Source organism: Gigantopelta aegis, chromosome 7 (assembly GCF_016097555.1).
Source record: "Gigantopelta aegis isolate Gae_Host chromosome 7, Gae_host_genome, whole genome shotgun sequence".
NCBI lineage: Eukaryota > Metazoa > Mollusca > Gastropoda > Neomphalida > Peltospiridae > Gigantopelta > Gigantopelta aegis.
The window spans coordinates 40717687-40737674 of NC_054705.1; the positions used below are offsets into that span (position 1 = coordinate 40717687).

At 37.8% G+C, this 19988-nt stretch overlaps 1 protein-coding gene across 7 annotated transcripts in view; it reads right to left on the reverse strand.

The window, feature by feature from the left end:
• The window catches only part of LOC121377024 (oxidation resistance protein 1-like), a 135551-nt gene that overhangs the window by 52551 nt on the left and 63012 nt on the right, over window positions 1-19988 (reverse strand). For 3 of the 7 annotated variants that reach the window (XM_041504864.1, XM_041504859.1, XM_041504860.1), the window contains exons 3-7: window positions 11484-11674; window positions 10047-10154; window positions 7904-8011; window positions 4238-4444; window positions 35-67 (exon numbers count right to left, since the gene is read on the reverse strand). In XM_041504864.1, coding sequence (XP_041360798.1) covers window positions 35-67; window positions 4238-4444; window positions 7904-8011; window positions 10047-10154; window positions 11484-11674 — 647 coding nt within the window. The remainder of the gene's footprint in view (window positions 1-34; window positions 68-4237; window positions 4445-7903; window positions 8012-10046; window positions 10155-11483; window positions 11675-19988) is intronic. The other 4 variants (XM_041504865.1, XM_041504863.1, XM_041504862.1 and 1 more) reach the window with 2 other exon arrangements.

Genomic DNA, 19988 nt, shown 5'->3' on the forward strand with positions numbered 1-19988 from the left:
AAGAATATAGAAAAGGAAAACTGAAAGATCTTACGAAAGAAGCGTTGTCGTGGCGACCACTTGACATCTACACAACACAAAATACACAGAGACAAACATGTTACTTTGGGGTACATTTTGTTATTGAAACTTTTGATTAGTGACATTTTAGTATATATTGAACATTGATTAGCAACTACCGTTCAGAGCTGCCAACCCCAAGCCACAAGTGAGAGTAGATTTCATGACAAGCTGAGCGTAGCAAATGATATTTGAGCGTAGCATGGCCAAATTTCATAAACAGCAAAAGAAAACGCCAAATAACAACCAAATAACTACATCATAGTAACCGCAAAAGACTGGGTCATGCTATTTTTAGCATAGATAACGCTTGTCGTCAGTTAAGGGATACGGATATACCCGAAATGTAGCGAATGTTGTCAAATAAGTCTGGCGATTTGAACAGGATTATGAATGACCAGAATTTTGTTTTTAAAACAGCATCGAAATGCAATAAACCAAAAATTAACTGTTGTGCGATGATGTGATCAATACTAAAGGTGAATGCTTATATTCTTATTTCAAGTTAAAATTAAAATTACTCTATTCCTAACTGGCATACGTTCACATGCAATTTTCTATATTCACGGCATGCAAGCGTAACATAACTAAAGAACGGTTTTTTGTAGGTTTTATAGTATGCAACACTGGGGTCAGCCTACAGCAAAACTACATGTCTGTTATTGAATACGTCTTAGTATAACTGTTTTACAATGGTTCTTAATCTGCAAATTATACTTTTATATGTTGGAATAAAAAAGTAAAAAACCCCACAGAAATGGGGAATTCAGTTTTTAGTATAATTGCCAGAAACCACCAGCTTTTCATCTGTACTCTGTAGACCTATAATTTGTGATAAAGATAAAATGTATATGCTTGCCAAATAAAACATAGTTATGTTTATCTGCTGCGTATCATACTGGATTTTTTTCAAATGAACATAGTAATTTGGGCATGAGCGTAGCAGCCTAGCAAACATTGACTAAGCATAGCAAACTATACCCAAAGCTAGCAGTTGGCAGCTCTGACCGTTTAAATGTTTTAAAGGGACATACCCTAGTTTCAACCCGTGAAAATTAACACTAAGTTTAGTTAATCTACAAACCTGTAACACATTTGGATAAAGTTATAACTGAGTGAAACACGAGTCTGTGACTTTGAAATGGTAAAATACCCTCTAAAAATAGACCAAAACTCAACTCCATAACTGTTACTTCTCAGACGTACGTGTGTTTTTAAAAATATGAGAAATGCATTTTGTGATATTAAAAACACCAGGATGACCAAAAACACTTCGTATGTACAGAAATGGATAATCTAAATAATAAAAATCTAAGTAAAGTATGATTTCAGTTATCTAAAAAGGGCTCTAATATTAAAAAATATGCCTTAGTGTTTAAAAACTAGGGTATGTACCTTTAATAACTGTGTAGCAATCTCTGAAACTTGTATAGCAAATGTGACAGACCACTGAACAAAATGTTCCCCGTACTTACAGACAGAAACAAGCTTTCTAAGAATACTGCTAAAGTAAAACATGTCCCCTACCAGGCCCAACAAAAATTGTTCTAAGTGACAAAAGTAGGAAAAATATCTTCATTAAAGTCAAACTTGATCCGTTACTCTCAGGGATGTGACAGGGGCTGGAACAAAAAAGCTGGGGTCCAGGGGCCGCTCAAGGGTCCCTGAAGGAAAATTGTCGTTTGCAACCTCTGGAACTGCCAAAAATTGCATTCAATGCTAACAAATCTAAACTGGTTATAACTTATAAGGTGCACATCATAAACTTAAAACCATGTAAACATGCAAATGAACCGTGTGTGGTCAACAGCATTGAACATGTTTTGTTTTTTTAGACGAAATGGAAAAAGCGCATTTCCGCATAGCTCTCACATCCATGAACTCTACATGACAATGCTACACAGACTTTCTCATCAACATCAACATCATGAGGCAATGCAACAAAAAAAAATGAGTTCATATCATTCAAGTTCAAGGGCCATAACTGTCCAAAATAGGTAAATCATTATGAAATTAAAAATTGATCTGCAACACTGACAGTACATGATAAAGTTTTACACAAAATGTCAGCTTAATATCTTGAGGCATTTCGCAAAAAAAAGAAGTCTAAAAAACTACATGTACATATGGAATGGATAGATGGACGGACGGACGAATGGATGGATGGACAGATGTAGATGGACTGACGGACGGATGGAGATGGATGAATGGATGGACAGACGGATGGATGGATGGATGGATGGATGGATGGATGGATGGATGGATGGATGGATGGATGGATGGATGGATGGATGGATGGATGGATGGACGGACGGACATACGGACATATGGAGGGACAGACGGGTGGATGGATGGACGGACAGATGAATGGACAAAGTATGGACAAGTAGACAGATGGATGGGAGTACAGACAGACAAAAATATGAACAGACAGACATACAAATAGATGGTCAGAGAGTCAGACAGAGACAAAACCTGTTGGACTGGTAGGGGATTAACAAAAGAAACAGTTTTCAGTTAATACAACAGACGTGTTAAATATATACACTACAAGCTTGTTGTTATTGACATTATATAGAGAATACTGCTGCTGTTTCGTGAAGTACCTAACAAAGGCAAGTAACATTTTAACAGGGCTGTACAAAAATTCTAAAATGATCAATAATTTTTTTTTTATATCATTTCAACTTAATTTCATGCTTATATCCAATTAAGGTTCAAGCACGCTGTTCTGGGCACACATTTCAGCTATCTGGGCTGTCTGTCCAGGACAGTGGGTTAATGGTTAGTTAGTAGCTAGTAAGAGAGAAGAGGGTGTAGTGGTCTTACACCTACCCATCGAGTCATTAAAACTCGCTCTGGGTGCGAGCCGGTACAGGGATGCGAACCCTGTACCTACCAGCCTTATGTTTGATGGTTTAACCACGACACCACGAACACTGGTGAAAACATTTTAGAATTTTTGTAGAGCCCTGCTGTGAAAGGAGTCACATTCACAAACGACAGACACAATGACGCAAACCAAAAATAAAACATTCAAAGACAAAGACAAAAGTAATGGACAGATCATGAAAACAGAGAACATGTATGGAGCTGTGGTAGACACTGACCAATACTACAACAATATATTATCCTGCAATCACTGTATACATTGGCAAGATAGATGACTAGATAAATCTCTATATTTTCAGTCATTGACCAAAAATACAGGTCATACGACATTAGCCTGACTCGACTCACAGTATTTCAGAGTAGATTTTCAATAAACATACTTTTAAAATAATTTGTAAATACAAATAACGTTTAGGTTTGCGATAACAATACAAAACTTGTATATTTATTTATGAATTAAGAGTTTAGAAACACGTCTTTAATGTGACAGAATGTAGCTAGCATCTTACAAATAAGGACGTCATATATCTTGTATGATGTCATACGGCAAAAGTCTTGCTAGGTTGACAATACTCGATTTGCGTACACAAAACTGGAATAAATCATGATTTTCCGAAAATTGCTGTAGGATTGCAGGATACAAGAAATAACTGGTTACTGTCTTAAGTTATCGGCTTTATCCTGCTCAGGTCGAATGGCGAATGCAGCTCGGCAGACCCTCGCTGCATTCACCATTCTAACCTTCGCAGGATAAAACCGATATCTTAAGACAGTAACCAGTTATTCACTATTTATACTGCATTCATTAGAAATCGTTAATATCTTATTTCCCAATTCACAAGTCACGTTCATTGTGAACTGGGGTAGGATTTTCTGTCTCAATCTTCATAACTCGTGGCAGTGACAGTGCATATGATCTATAAATTTCCACTTGGTGAAGTTGTGTTCACAATTTGGAACATGTGAATTAACGATATTCACGAGTAGCAAATGAACACAGTATACCACAAAATAAAAACCCCACATGGATTTACAAAATTTAATAAATACAATATGCTTGTTACCTGTCTGTCTGTGATGTGTTTGATGTTACTTTTAATGAATACAAATATCCACGTTTACCTGTTCGTCTGTGATGTGTTTGACGTTAATTTTACTGAATACAAATATCCACATTACCTGTCCGTCTGTGATGTGTTTGATGTTAATTTTAATACAAATATTCACATTACCTGTCCTTCTGTGATGTGTTTGACATTAATTTTAATACAAATATCCATGTTACCTGTCCGTCTGTGATGTGTTTGACGTTAATTTTAATGAATCGTTCGAAGCATTCCTGGTCTAAGTATTGCACGTCTTCGTCCGTCAGTTTGTGTGGGATTACATCAACGTCTTTCTTTTCCTGCGGCGATGACAATGATGTCTGTCGTTCTGCGTGACCGGGGATTCTGCTCGGTGGCTTGTCAGCCATTTTTACTATTGGTATATCCTGGAAATAAATTTTTCCTTTGTTAGCGGGAAGAAGAACAATTGTAGACAAACACGTGGTGGGATACCTTTCATTGAACGTTCACTCATAGGTTCACTGGTTGATTTGCGTTCGAAAAAGGTTCTGTTTAATGATACCATTAGAGCACATTGATTTATTAACCACCGTCTATTGGATGTCAAACATTTAGTACTTCTGATATATAGTCATCAGAGGAAACATGCAACATTTTTCCATTAGCAGCAAGGGATCTTTTATATGCATTTTCCATTGACAGGAAAGCACATGCCACTGATTTTGATATACCAGTCAAGGAGAACTGGCTGGGATGGATTTTGATATACCAGTCAAGGAGAACTGGCTGGGATGGATTTTGATATACCAGTCAAGGAGAACTGGCTGGGATGGGAAAAAACCCAATCAGAGAAGGATCCACCGAGGAGGATGGATCCCATGACCCCAGCACCTCAGGTAGAACAATTCTCTACCGACTGGGCTAGATCCCATCCCTAAAAATAAAGCCAATCAGAGTATACACAGAGATAGTAAAAGAAAGAAGGAAAAGTTTTATTTAATGATGCACTCAACACATTTTATTTACGGCAATATGGCATCAGACATATGGTTAAGGACCACACACATATTGAGAGGAAACCCGCTGTCACCAGTTCATGGGCTACTCTTTTCAATTAGCAGCAAGGGATCTTTTATATGCACCATCCCACAGACAGGATAGCACATACCACGGCCTTTGATGTATTAGTCGTGGTGCACTGGCTAGAATGAGAAATAGCTCAATGGGTCCACAGACGAGGATCGATCCCAGACCGACCGCGCATCGAGCAAGGATTTTACCACTGAGCTACGCCCCCCCCCCCCCCCCCCACAGGCTATGTCCCGGCCCCAGAGATAGTAAAGCAAAGTAAAGTTTGTTTTAACGACACCACTTGAGCACATTCATAATTATATTAATCATCGCCTATTGGATGTCAGTCAAACATTTGGTAATTCTGACACAGTCTTAGAGAGGAAACCTGCTACATCTCTTTCATTAGTAGCAAGGGACATTTTATATGCACCATCCCACAGACAACATAACACATACCACGGCCTTTGATATACACGTCGTGGTGCACTGGCTGGAACGAGAAATAGCCCAATGGGCCCACTGACGAAGATCAACAATATTTAAGGATGGACATCAATTTGTGAAAAATACACTCAACAAAAATTAAATAAGGGCCAATAGACTTTACTTTTTTGCAAGTTAATTTAGTAAAATTCAACCCATGATACAGGTAAAAATCTTGCACACTGCAGGTTCTTGGTACATTTATAAAAACTACCACAATGTACATTCAGTTAGGATTCATTACATGTTGGTTCCCAAAGTTAATTGTCATTTTGTTCCTGGTCATTTTGTTCCTGGTCATTTTGTTCTTGTTCCTGGTCATTTTGTTCCTGGTCATTTTGTTCTTGTTCCTGGTCATTTTGTTCCTGGTCATTTTGTCTGCTGTTGTTTAGGGGCGAGACGTAGCCCAGCGGTAAAGCGTTCACTTGATGAGCAGTCGGTTTGGGATCGATCCCCGTTGGTGAGCCCATTGGGCTATTTCTCGCTCCAGCCAGTGCACCATGACTGATACATCAAAGGCCGTGGTATGTGCTATCCTGTCTGTGGGATGGTGCATATAAAATATCCCTTTCTGCTAATCGAAAAGAGTAGCCCATGATGTGGCGACAGCGGGTTTCCTCTCTCAATATCTGTTTGGTCCTTAACCATATCTCTGATGCCATATAACCGTAAATAAAATGTGTTGAGTGTGTCATTAAATAAAACATTTCCTTCCTTTTCCTAAACTGTTGTTTAAATCATTAAATTCAATAACATGCCACATGTCGACACCTTATAATGGAAGAATTTTCATTTTTTAAAAAGGCCATTTAAAGAAAAATATTGAAAATATCTGCAGGCTATTAAGTAATTATGTTGAATATATATCCTTTCTCACAGATGCAGCTTGAGAGTGAAGATAGACTCAGTTTGTATATCATTTTGATAGACTCAGTTTGTATAGAATTATTATAGACTCAGTTAGTATAGAATTTTGAACTACATAAGCTAGAAAAGATCCTTTTAAAATCAACATCAGCTCAGTCACTGTAGACTTTTTCCTGTAGAGAGACTGCCATGTCGATCATTCAAGATCAGCTTCTACACACCACAGGGAACATTTTGTTTTCAAACTCTTAATTAGTAATATATCTAGTCAGTTGAAAATTTATTAGCAACTACCAGTACTGTTTAATGTTTTAAAATTGTGTAGCGATCTCTGAAACTTGCATAGCAAATTGCAACATGATACTCAAACAAAATGTTCCCTGTACCAAAGCATTGGCCTCGGTGGTGTCGTGGTTAAGCCATCCGACATAAGGCTGTTAGGTACAGGGTTCGCAGCCCAGTACTGGCTCCCACCCAGAGCAAGTTTCAATGATTCAATGGGTAGATGTAAGACCACTACACCCTCTTCTCTCTCACTAACCACTAACCAACTGTCCTGGACAGACAGCCCAAATAGCTGAGGTGTGTCCAGGACAGCATGCTTGAACCTTAGTTGGATATAAGCATGAAAATAATTTGACATGAATGAACGAAGTTTGTTTTGTTTGACACCACTAGAGCACATTGATTAATTAAATGTTGGCTACTGGATGTCAAACATTTGGTAATATGGACTCACAGCCAACAGAGGAAACACAATACATTTTCTTAATATGCTCTTTCCTGCAGACAGAAAAGCGCATACTTGTACCACAGTCTTTGACCAGTTGTGATGCACTGGTTGGAGAATAAAAAATCCAATAAGTTGAATGGATCTACCGAAGTGGTTTGATCCTGTGATGCATTCACTAATCCGACTGAGCTAAATCCTGCCCCATGAATGAATGAAAGAATGAATGAATAAATGAATAAAAGAATACCTGCAAATAGCGGCCATTTATTTCAGGCTTTTAGGTGGTCTTTAACAAGAGGGCTGAACTGCCCAGTTTATATGGCTATAGTACAGGTTCTAGTGTGTACTTATAGGATATTAAACGAGCTTCCATTTCGTATCATGTTTAATTCCCGAGTGAAATAATTTTCAGTCGTCACAAGCTTTAGCAAATGACTATGACTATAAAACTTATTTAACGAGGGACATAAACATGATATGAAATGGTAGCGAGTTTAATATCCTATTTATTACCCATAGTTGATATCTTAATTTATATCAATCAACTCATTTGGTTGATGTTCCTGTCAGGTTGCAGTGTGCCAATTGATGACGTCATCGTGTCACATCGAAGTGTTATGTCATACTTGGCGTCGAAGTGTTATGTCATGCTTGGCGTTCTAGTGGGACATATCACTATCATATGTAACGAGGTATTTTTAACCATGTGGGTAATAAAAATACATACAATTCGCGGTCTCTCGTCAACTGGAAGAGAGAAAACCGGCGATGTGGATATTTCGGGAGAAGACGGTTCACTGCTGGAGACATAATCAGGGTCTGGTATCAGCAACATCTGTAGAGAAAATTCAACTCACGTTTAAACGTTATTACACACAAAATTCAATACTGATACATAATCTTATTATCAAAGGGACAGACCCTCATTTCAGCCCATTAAAATTAACACTAAGTTTAGTTAATCTACAAACCTGTAACACATTTGGATAAAGTTACAATTAAGTGAAACATGAGTCTGTGACTTTGAAATGGTGAAATACCCTCTAAAACTCAACTAAAACTCGACTCCATAACTGTTACCTCTCAGACGCATGTGCATTTTTAAAAATATGAGAAATGCATTTTGTGATATTAAAAACACCAGGATGACCAAAAAGATTTCGAATGTACGGAAATGGATAATCTAAACCATAAAATCAAAGTAAAGTATGATTTTAGTTATTAGAAATGGTTGCAATAGTAAAAAATATGCGTTAGTGTTTAAAAACTAGGGTATGTCCCTTTGAATACTAGAGCTGCAACGAATATACCAAGTGGCGATTACGATACAAATATGAATAAATATTCACGAATACCAATATTTACAGTGAATATATTTATAGTACAGCTTTTAGTGAGTACAAAATACGTACAACTCGCGATGTCTTGTTAACAGGAGGAGAGAAAACAGGTGATGTGGGCATTTTGGGAGAAGACTGTTCACTGCTGGTGATTAAACGTTATTACACACAAAATTCAATACTTACACATAATCTTGTTATTAAATACTGTATCAACCCCTACAATTGCCCACAGCAATCAGCAATGCAGTGGAGATTGCCGTGCAGGTTTTAATTCTCTACGGCAAATTTTTTGCCTTGAACTATATTCAGGTGTTTTTTTTCAACAGCATGTTTTTTTGCTGTGGACTCGGATGTTTTGGTTCGAGTGTTGCAGTGTGTTCGACCTGACGAGATTCTAGAGTATACTGGAGTTCTAGAAATTTGAAAGTATAGAAAGTATGTACATGCCCAGAAAATACATGTACATATATGCTTGGATCGCATGTTGGTGCATGTGAGATGGTAGTTGAGTTATACCATACGAGCTTGGATCGCATGTTGGTGCATGTGAGATGGTAGTTGAGTTATACCATACGAGCTTGGATTGCATGTTGGTGCATGTGAGATGGTAGTTGAGTTATATCATACGAGCTTGGATTGCATGTTGGTGCATGTGAGATGGTAGTTGAGTTATACCATACGAGCTTGGATCGCATGTTGGTGCATGTGAGATGGTAGTTGAGTTATACCATACGAGCTTGGATTGCATGTTGGTGCATGTGAGATGGTAGTTGAGTTATACCATACGAGCTTGGATTGCATGTTGGTGCATGTGAGATGGTAGTTGAGTTATACCATACGAGCTTGGATCGCATGTTGGTGCATGTGAGATGGTAGTTGAGTTATACCATACGAGCTTGGATTGCATGTTGGTGCATGTGAGATGGTAGCTGAGTTGTACCATATATTCTTGGATTGCATGTTGGTGGCTGAGTTATACCATACATTCTTGGATCGCATGTTGGTGGCTGAGTTGTACCATACATTCTTGGGTCGCATGTCAGCGCATGTGAGATGATAGATGAGTTATACCATACATGCTTGGATCGCATGTCGGCACATGTGAGATGGTAGTTGAGTTATACCATACATGCTTGGATCGCATGTCCGCACATGTGAGATGATAGATGAGTTATACCGTACATGCTTGGATCGCATGTCGGCGCATGTGAGATGGTAGCTGAGTTATACCGTACATGCTTGGATCGCATGTCTGCACATGTGAGATGGTAAAATAAAATCAGTCCTTGTCATTTGACGTGAGCAGTTACTCCTGCTCACATAAAACCATTTATTAATTTCTGAGCTAATTTAGAAGGATTTCAAGCTAATTTATCTGGATTCCAAGCTAATTTACCTGGATTCCGAGCTAATTTATCTGGATTCCGAGCTAATTTATCTGGATTCTGAGCTAATTTATCTGGATTCCAAGCTAATTTACCTGGATTAATTTCCGAGCTAATTTAGAAGGATTTCAAGCTAATTTACCTGTCCAGGAAAGACCATCCTCGACCCGAGTCGGTTGAGCTTGATGAGTTCTGATGGCGTCGTGTCGTAGTGGGCAGCAAGACTGTTTAGAGTGCTGTCCAGGGGAACCTGTACAAAGTAAGACGGTTACAGTTTGTTTTGTTTTACCACCACTCAGGGCTGGCTCTGGATGAGCAAAACATTTCAGTAAATTATCTTAAAAAATTATAAATCACAAATTAAAATAAAATTTGACAATTGTTCCTGAAATTTGCGAATTTGGCGAGTGGCAGAACTAGGCCTGCTGTACTGGTATATCAAATAAAGTTTGTTTTGTTTAACGACACCACTAGAGCACATTGATGCATCAATCATCAGCTACTGGATGTCAAACATTTGGTAATTCTGACACTTAAGACTTCAGATGAATTTTGTTTTGAAAATTTAAAAGTTTCTTTTAACAACACCACTTGTGCTGACAAGTGAAAATCTGGTCGGACAAGAAAAATGTACCTCAATGCTTGTCCTGTGGACAAGTAAAAATTTATAATGCTCTTTCATTTTGAGAAATCAGAAATAGTGTCCTTGAAATTGAATAAAACTAACAACTTGGACAAGTGAAAATATAGGCTTATACAACTCTATTTTTAGATGTGCTTGTCCGGTGGATTAGTGAAAAATTCTGCTCATTTAGTCTACATTAGTCTAGGGCCAAATCTGGAAAAGAGCTCTGGAAAATGGTTGTTAAGGCATTTTTGGGTAGAATATTGTATACAGTTGTTTTTATATGATTTGGACCTGCTGATTTAAAAAATGAACCACATTCTACCCCAAAAGTCTCAAATCTCCAAAATGTGCCTAGACTACATGTAGTTATTGGGTCAAGTTTGTTTCGTGTAACTACACCACATTAATTTATTAATCATTGGCTAGTGGATGTACAACATTTGGTAGTTTCGAGACACAATTTTGAGTTAATTTTTATTTGAAGTTTGTTTTCTTTAACAATTAACACCAATCCCTACCACAATGAAAAAAAAGGAATAAATATTGTTTAAACAACCCCTACAATTAACAAAATGTCCACGGCAAAAATCCATGCCATTGAAAAAACCACTGAATATGTACAGGTAGTAGTGTTGGTATAAAGTACTCCTACTGGCAGTAGCTAGTGGGAATTTCCCTATTAGCTCAGTTGGTAGAACGCTGGACTCTCGTACTGAGAATCCGTGGTTCGAATCCTCTCAGTGGAGGTTGATTTTTTTTGTTACACTTGGAGCCGACGTAGGAAAAACACTGAATATATAATCGAAGGCAAAAAAGTGCCGTGGTGAATTAAAAACTCCACGGCATTGCCGACTGCTGTGGGCAACTGCTGCAGTTGCTAAAACAACTGTCCCTAATCAAAATTAAAAAAACAAAATGATCCATGCTATGGTGGACTGGAGACAGACGTACCTCAATTTCGATGGTTCCCTTGGGTTTGGTCCGCGACAGTTTCCTCTCCACAGGCGGGTGATCGTCGGAGAAATCTGAAATCGCAGATGGGACAGATGAGGAAATATGTGTTGCCAGGTTCGCCACGTCGATGTTGACAGGGTCCGACGATGAAGAGATGTACCAGATGCTTCGGTTCGACGACGTCGAGTCTAAGAAAAATGTTAGTCTGGGTTAGTAAGAAATTAAATGTGAAGGTTAGTATTAGACTGTCGCTACCGTAGTTTATGTGTGAGTGTCAGTTAGTCATAATACATGTGTGGGTCAGTAAAATGATTGATATTAGTAAATTATTTGCGTATTACAAAAATACATGAGCAGTGTTTCTGCCAGGAAGATATTTTTGGGTATGGTGCTATGCAATTGAAGGCAACCAAAGTCAACAGGCGGTATGGGGGCCTCCCCAATAAAAAAATTTTTTTTAGTTAAGTTTAGGATTAGGGTTAAGAAAATAATACAGTAATGATAAGAGTAATTAATTTTGTCAAAAGGTTAACTTAAAAAAAAAAATATGCATAAAAATTTGGTATGAAACCTTACCCATTTTACCCTCTGGCAGAAACCCTGATGATGAGGACTAGACAAGCACATGCATACAGGTATCAGCATTCAGACAGCATTCTGCACCGTCAAGAGTAAGATATACAACAAATGTAGTCCCAAGGTATCTGTAAAGTTTACCGTTGGTTATAATCTGGAAATGGGGCTCTATCCAGGGTTCAACATGACACAATATTTACCTAAAATACTCCTAAATATAATCCATGTGTGTCATGGTTGTTACAAAATCTTTCAAATGTCAATCGATTTTACATTAAAGGGACATTCCTGAGTTTGCTGCATGTTTCCATATAGAACAAAAATAACAGAGAGGTTTAACTGGTTCCCAACCGTATCAATACACTTAATGTAACATAACTGTAAAAACCAGTGTCGCTGATGTAGTGTGTCAATCCCTTTGTCTAAATTTAGATAATCGTGACAATGTCGAATGCACAGTCTGTTTACGGATATCAGATAATAGTTAACCATGCATCCGCAAGTTTTTTGTTCGGTATATATATCTAGTTTCTTGTTCTGTTTTTATTATTGTTCTTTACTGTTTTTAATACATGTAGATGGTTGAGCATATCTCGTAATAGGAGTTAAGTCATAATTATTGTACAGAAGAAGCTATGTTACAAAGCAGGTTAACATGCAGCATTAGGTGACTAAAAGCCAAAGGGTGCATAAAAAGAGAGAAGAAAAGCTAAATCATTTACAAGAAGAAAAACAATTGACATACATGTACACATATATATTTATATAGTAGTGGATATATTAATTTGTTATCCATATACTGTAGTTCCAGATATTTGGGGAAATATAACCAGTATGACCCACGTGTGTCATAATGATTTCACATGTACAACGAATGATGTAATTTTGTGAAGCGACGTCATATCTTAATGCGGCTTCTCCAGTGTAAACGCTTATCAAAATGACGTCATTTCGGAAAATGACGTTGTTTCGTCATCTTTTTTTAGTTATGTTTGAAACATTTTGACATGTTCCAAGCTTGCTATTCATGAAAATAATATTTTGGATAATGTGGATAATAAAGAAATTATTATACTTGTGTGTGAATCGTACTTATTTTATGAAACTCTTGTCAGGATTCATGTATTACCCTCACTCTCACTCGGATAATAAAAAAATCCTGACATTGGTTTTGTAAAATAAGTACGACACACAAGCTTGTATCTCTATATATGCATATAATATAAACGACAGTTATTCAGTTAATTATGTGATTTAAGAAATATATCATAGATGACTCCCATGTTTGAATGCACGACTCCCAAAATAAAACCCTGTGAGTCATGATGACTCGCGTTTTCCAGATGCTAGGTGACTCCCTGTCTATCAGATAATCAGTTTTATCATCCATTAAAGGCTTCTGTAGGAGATATCGCTGGCACTATAACTTGTGATATTTCCTGCGATATCTCCATATCTCCGCAGGAGATATCGCTTCTTATAATCTTGATTGGTCAAATTTTAATCACAAGACAATCTTTGTTACGTCACTGCGTTTGTTTGAGCACTAAACCTACCATTAGTGACATCATGCCACTGCCGTTCTGCTAGTTAACGAGTCTACCACCACCATTCAACCCACATTTCTGACATTGTTTACAACTGTCGCAAATGAAAAGAATGATAATGGATGATAAAAAGAATACCCCCCTCTCGTGTTTTGTGATATCATAATTTATCAGCACTTGGCAAGCCTCGGATTTCATACTTTCATCAACTCATGCTGATAAATTATGATATCACACGACACGAGGGGAGTATCCTTTATATACCGGTTATTAGTATAAATTTGACATGCACCAGGGCTATGCAATTAAACAGATTTTACAACATATTTAAAATATTTGTGTGTATTAGTAAATTGTAAGAGAGGTACAAGATGCTTCGGTTCGACGTCGTCGAGTCTTAAGAAAAATGTTAGTGTACGTTAGTACTAATGTGTATCAGTAACATCTTTCCACCCCCCCCCCCCCCACCCCCTTCCACCTTGCTTGACTGGCCTGAACAAAAGGTAACAAAAAATAAATGAATAAATAAATTCACAAAAGAACAAAATTAATATAAGTACAGTGGATTCTTTCTAAACAGATTCAAGGGCACCAACACAATACACTGGTTTTCATAGACTGCCATAATACACAGATTGTCACAGATGTCACAGATGTCACACCGGCTACATTGTGTATTGTCACAGTATGGGACTGTGATCATGCCGGGGGCGGGACGTAGCCCAGTGGTACAGCGCTCGCTCCATGCGCAGTCAGTCTAAGATCGATCCCCATCAGTGGGCCCATTGGGCTATTTCTCGCTCCTGCCAGTGCACCACGACTGGTATATCAACGGCTGTGGTATGTGTTATTCTGTCTATGGGATGGTGCATATAAAAGATCCCTTGCTGCTAATCAAAAAGAGTAGCCCATGAAATGGTGACAGCGGGTTTCCTCTCTCAATATCTGTGTGGTCCTTAACCATATGTCTGATGCCATATAACCATAAATAAAATGTGTTGAGTGTGTCGTTAAATAAAACATTTCCTGTGTTCCTGTGATCATGCCGGTTTACATGCAAATGTGAATTACATTGGTAAAGTTTGTTTTATTCAACAATACCACACCACAAGACATTGATTTAATAATAATCGACTGTTAGACGTCAAACATTTGGTAATTTTGACACACAGTCTTCAGAGGAAACCTGCCATATTTTTCCAATAGTAACAAGGGATGTTTTATATATGCACCATCTCCCAGACAGGATAACACATACCACAGCCTTTATTTGGGGCACTGGCTGAAATGGCAGAAAGCCAATCAGAGAATGGATCCTTCAAGGAGGTTCGATCCTGCGACTGAACCACCTCAGGCAAGAAGAACTCTATATCGACTCAGCTAGATCCCACCCCTCCGAATTACACATGCAGCTCAATGGTTCAAGTGCTTGTTTGATGTGCTGTCGGTCTAGTGACGTTGATAAACAAAACAAACTTTAACTTCAATCTTGTTACACATCGTGATATGTGTACATGAATTTGATTAAGTAATAACATGCAAATATGTAACCTAAGATATGACTGCAAAAAAAATATATATATTTGAATAATTAACATAATTAATGTATGTATCTCCTGTGAGGTAATGGATAACCATCTGTTAAGTCCATCTATTTAGTGAAGAAAACAGTCCTGTAAAGTGTTATCTAGGTCAGTACTAAAAGTCTGCTCTGGATGTGGAAGCTGTAAAAGTTTACAACTGCAAGGCGATAATATTGATTCACTCCCTGACTAATTTGGTCCGATATGGGTCATGGACAAATCACACGCCTCGGTTCCTCTCGGTTAATCTCGAACATAGCAACAAGTAACATTTTATTTATACTTATTTTTCTCCTTATAATATATATATATATATATATACATATGTGTATATATATGTATTATATACCAACTGGGTATCAACTGTCAAATATCACTGGTTATTCTACATATGCTATAAAACCTGTAACACAATGATCACGTTAATACAAGATTAGGTCACAATTTAACTGTTACCTATCTCTGATGTAGAAACTTGTAATACACGATTCATCTATTTAATACTCTAATTGGATATCAACTGTCGAATATCACTGGTCATTCTACATATGATATGACACCCATAACAGAATGATCATATTAATACAAGATTAGGTTACAACTGTTAACTACCTACATGTATCACTGATTTAGAAACTTTAATATACCAATCATCTATTTAATACTCAAATTAGGTATCAACTGTAAAATATCACTGTGTATTCTACGTATGATATAAATCATGTGTATTCTACGTATGATATAAATCATGTAATAGAATGATGTATTCAATACAAGATCAGGTCACAACTGTCACCTATTGGTGATCATTAAACAAACGGCTCTTGACGAAACACATGTATCATAACACAGGCCACTCATCTATAACATACAGATTAGTAAGTATCAAATATCACTGCAATGTTTAATCAGTGTTTATGACATTAGACATCTAACACCACTGGCACATGGTCTGTAGAGTTATGGTTTGTTTATCTCTCTCGCTCTCTCCCTCCCTCCCTCCCCCCTCCCTCTCCCCCCCGCTCTCTCTCTCTCTCTCTCTCTCTCTCTCTCTCTCTCTCTCTCTCTCTCTCTCTCTCTCTCTCTCTCTCTCTCTCTCTCTCTCTCTGTCGCTCTCTCTCTCTCTCATCTTTTTTGACTTATTATATAATAAGGTGCTTTAATTTTATCGTATCACTTGATTGTTGCATCTGTATATTCTTTATGATGTAATGGAGGTCTTAATATAGGCATGGCCTGTTGACCGATCCATGACCATTATAATTTGGTAATATATATGTTCAAAAATAGTTTGTTTCTTTGTTTTGTTTAACAATGCCACTATAGCACCTACACTGATAATTAATTATTGGCTATTGGATGTCAAACATTCGGTTATTCTGACATCTTGTCTTAGAGAGGAAACACGATACATTTTTTTCATTAGTAGCAGAGATCTTTTTTATGCACCATCCTACAGACAGGATAGTACATACCACAGCCTTTGATATAACAGTCATGATGCACTGACTAGAACGAGAAATAGCCCAATGGGCCCACCAACGGGAATTGATCCCAAACCGACCACGCATCACCAAAGTGCTTTACCACGGGGCTACATCATGCCCCTTTAAGAAGAAAATGTTTTATTTAATGACACACTCAACACATTTTATTTACTATTATATGGCGTCAGACATACAGTATGGTTAAGGACCACACAGATATTGAGAGAGGAAACCCGATGTTGCCACTTCACAGAGTTCGACAAATCCGCTAGTCCGACGCCCGTGGCTAGTGGTTTTTAAGTTCGGGCTAGTGAGAAACGCAAAACCAGTAGCCCCTGCGGGCTAGTGGTTTCCCCCCTCCTCTCGTCATCGCTCGATCGTTTTTTTTTTTTATTCTTTGTTTCTTTTTCTCTCAGCTGAAATTTCGTTTAATAAATTTGATTGTGACGTTTGTCATCGAATAATATCAACAACGCAATCAGTATATAATAATAATCCACTTGAGCTAGGTCTGCAAACTGCAGTAACATGCTATCTCTACATCGTCACAGTTACAGCATGCATTGTTTACCTTTCCCTTTCAAGTTTCTGGCACAGGAAATAAAGTCTAATGACATGCGTGTTTTGATTGGTTAGACACATCACGTGGTAGTTAATCTCGCACATATGTTTTAGGCTAAGAACTTGGAAATCGCCAATCGCGACGACAGGTTAATCTCAATCAAGTAAACCCCAGCCATGCTTTGAATTTCAGTGTTTGTTTTATTTACCTATTGTTTTCTAATTTAACACTTCACTAACATGTGGTTATCGGCAATCAGGAATAAAATTTACTTTAATGGTAACCGCATATGCAATGACTCGGCTTGGCCTATTATGTGTAGCGGTTTGGATAATACGTCACAGCTGCCGATACAAGATAATACCTTTTTAGTTCATCAATTAACAACGGATTAGATGTCGCTGTTATATTCTTTTGATATCGGTCTGACACGGAATAATGCCCTGTATTTGGCATCACCGTTCCTGGCGACATAAATAGTAGGCCCTAAATATATAACCAACTAGGCCTACCAAATACACTGAACCATCTATTACCGTGTGTCACACTGTCGTACCCTCATTTAAATTTAATTATTTTGATAGTGTGTTTAGATACCAACCAAGAGTTTGCTCAATTATTTTTCCCCGGGGGAAGGGCAAAAACAAAAACGGGACAATGACGATGGATCACACTTGACAAAAGACAAAACGTACGACACGACAAAAAACTGAAAGTTACAACATGATTTAAGTGTTTGTTTTATTTTACTGTTATACTCGTAAATGTGTAATGTTACAAAAAATATAAAAATCCAGTTATAATTGATGAGGAATTTGGGCTAGTGCTTTATTTTGGTGGGCTAGTGGTTTTCACAAACCCACTAGCCCTGTGGCTAGTGACTTTTCAAAATATTTGTCATACTCTGCACTTCATGAGCTACTCTTTTCAATTAGCAGCAAGGGATCTTTTATATGCACCACCCAATAGACAGGAAAGCACATACCACAGCCTTTGTTACACCAGTTGTGGAGGACTGGTTGGAACGAGAAATGGCCCAATGGGTCCACCGACACGGATCGATCCTAGACCGACTGCGCATCAAGCGAGCACTTTACCACTTGCCCCACTAGAGTTATAGAAACAAATTTTAAAAAAAGGAACATTTAACCCTAGAAAGCCTACGATATTAAACATGCATGTACATGTATGTTATGTGAGATGGGTTGAGTGGAGTGGGGTGGTTTGGAGGGGGTGGTTTGGGGTGAGGTGGTGTAGTTTGTGTGGGGGGGGGGGGATCTAGGTCAGTCTGTAGAGTGCATGACTAAGGTGCTTAGGTTGAAGGATCAAATCCCCTCAGCAGATCTACTCTCTGATTGCAGTTTTTTCCCTTTTCAACCAGCACTCAACAATTGGTCGGCTCTCAACCAGAAAATACATAATAAAAATAAGACAGATCATAAGTATCCTTATTAGGAGGTTATGGGTTAGAAATCTTTTGAAATTGGACACTGAATTTCATATACTTTCAAAAATTTTAAACAGTAGTGGCCTAATTCACTAAATTCTTGCAACTTTGCGATCTTGCAGTGCAATGCTAAAAGACTTGCAAAGAGGATGCTTTGTTGTCTAGCAGAGCCTAAGAGAACTTTGTGAAGTAGGCCCCAGTTCTCTTGCTACAATTTGTTTGGGGGGGGGGGGTTAATTATAAATTAATATGCACCTATTAATTTCCAAGATTTTTGGGTAGGTAATTTTTCCCTTCATACCCTCTGGCAGAAACCCTGCAATGGCATATAAAAGTCCATGGTATGATCTGTCCCGTCTGTAGGAAAGTGACTATAAAGTTTGTTTGTTTTGTTTAACGACGCCACTGGAGCACATTGATTAATTAATCATCGGCTATTAGATATCAAACATTTGGTAATTATGACAGTCATCAGAGGATTCCCACGATATTTTTCCATTAGCAGCTAGGACTCTTTTATATGCACGTCCCCCACAGACCATAGCTTTTGACCAGCTGTGGTGCACTGGCTGGAATGAGATAAAACCCAATAAGTTGAATGGATCCACCAAAGTGGTTTGATCCTGTGACGCAAGCACCTCAGGCGAGCCTAAAAAGTACATATATAAGATCCCCCGCTGCCAATGGAAAAATTTTAATAGGTTTTTTCCTCGAGTACATGTCACAATGACCACATGTCTGACATCCAGTTGCCGATGATTAATCAGGGATGTGACTGCCATCTAAAAATAAAAGACAGTCCCACCTCAGGCGAGAACTCTACCACACTGACCTATACATGCATCCCAGCCCCAATGGATACCTCTATAGGTTGGAATGAAAAATGATTTTTGTTTTTTTAAAGTTTCTTTTGTTTAACACCACTAGAGCACATTGATTTATCGGCTACTATTTTTTGTTATTTTGTTATATTTGTTAATTTTCACATAAAGTCTTAGAGAGGAAACCCATTACATTTTTCCATAATGAATGGATGAATGTTTAACGACACCCCAGCACGAAAAATACATCGGCTATTGGGTGTCAAACTATGGTAATGCAAATAAATAAAGTGATGATCAACATCAATATAAAAATTCAAGGTTTAAACAAAAACAGTGTAAAGAACTGTGCAAAAATACAAATACAAATATCACAGAATTTTACGGATACTGAATTTTACTCTAAACTTCAATTTGTGCTGTATTGGCCATTCTCAAAGAGAATGTTACACCCCTGCACCATGGTGAGGTTACAGCAC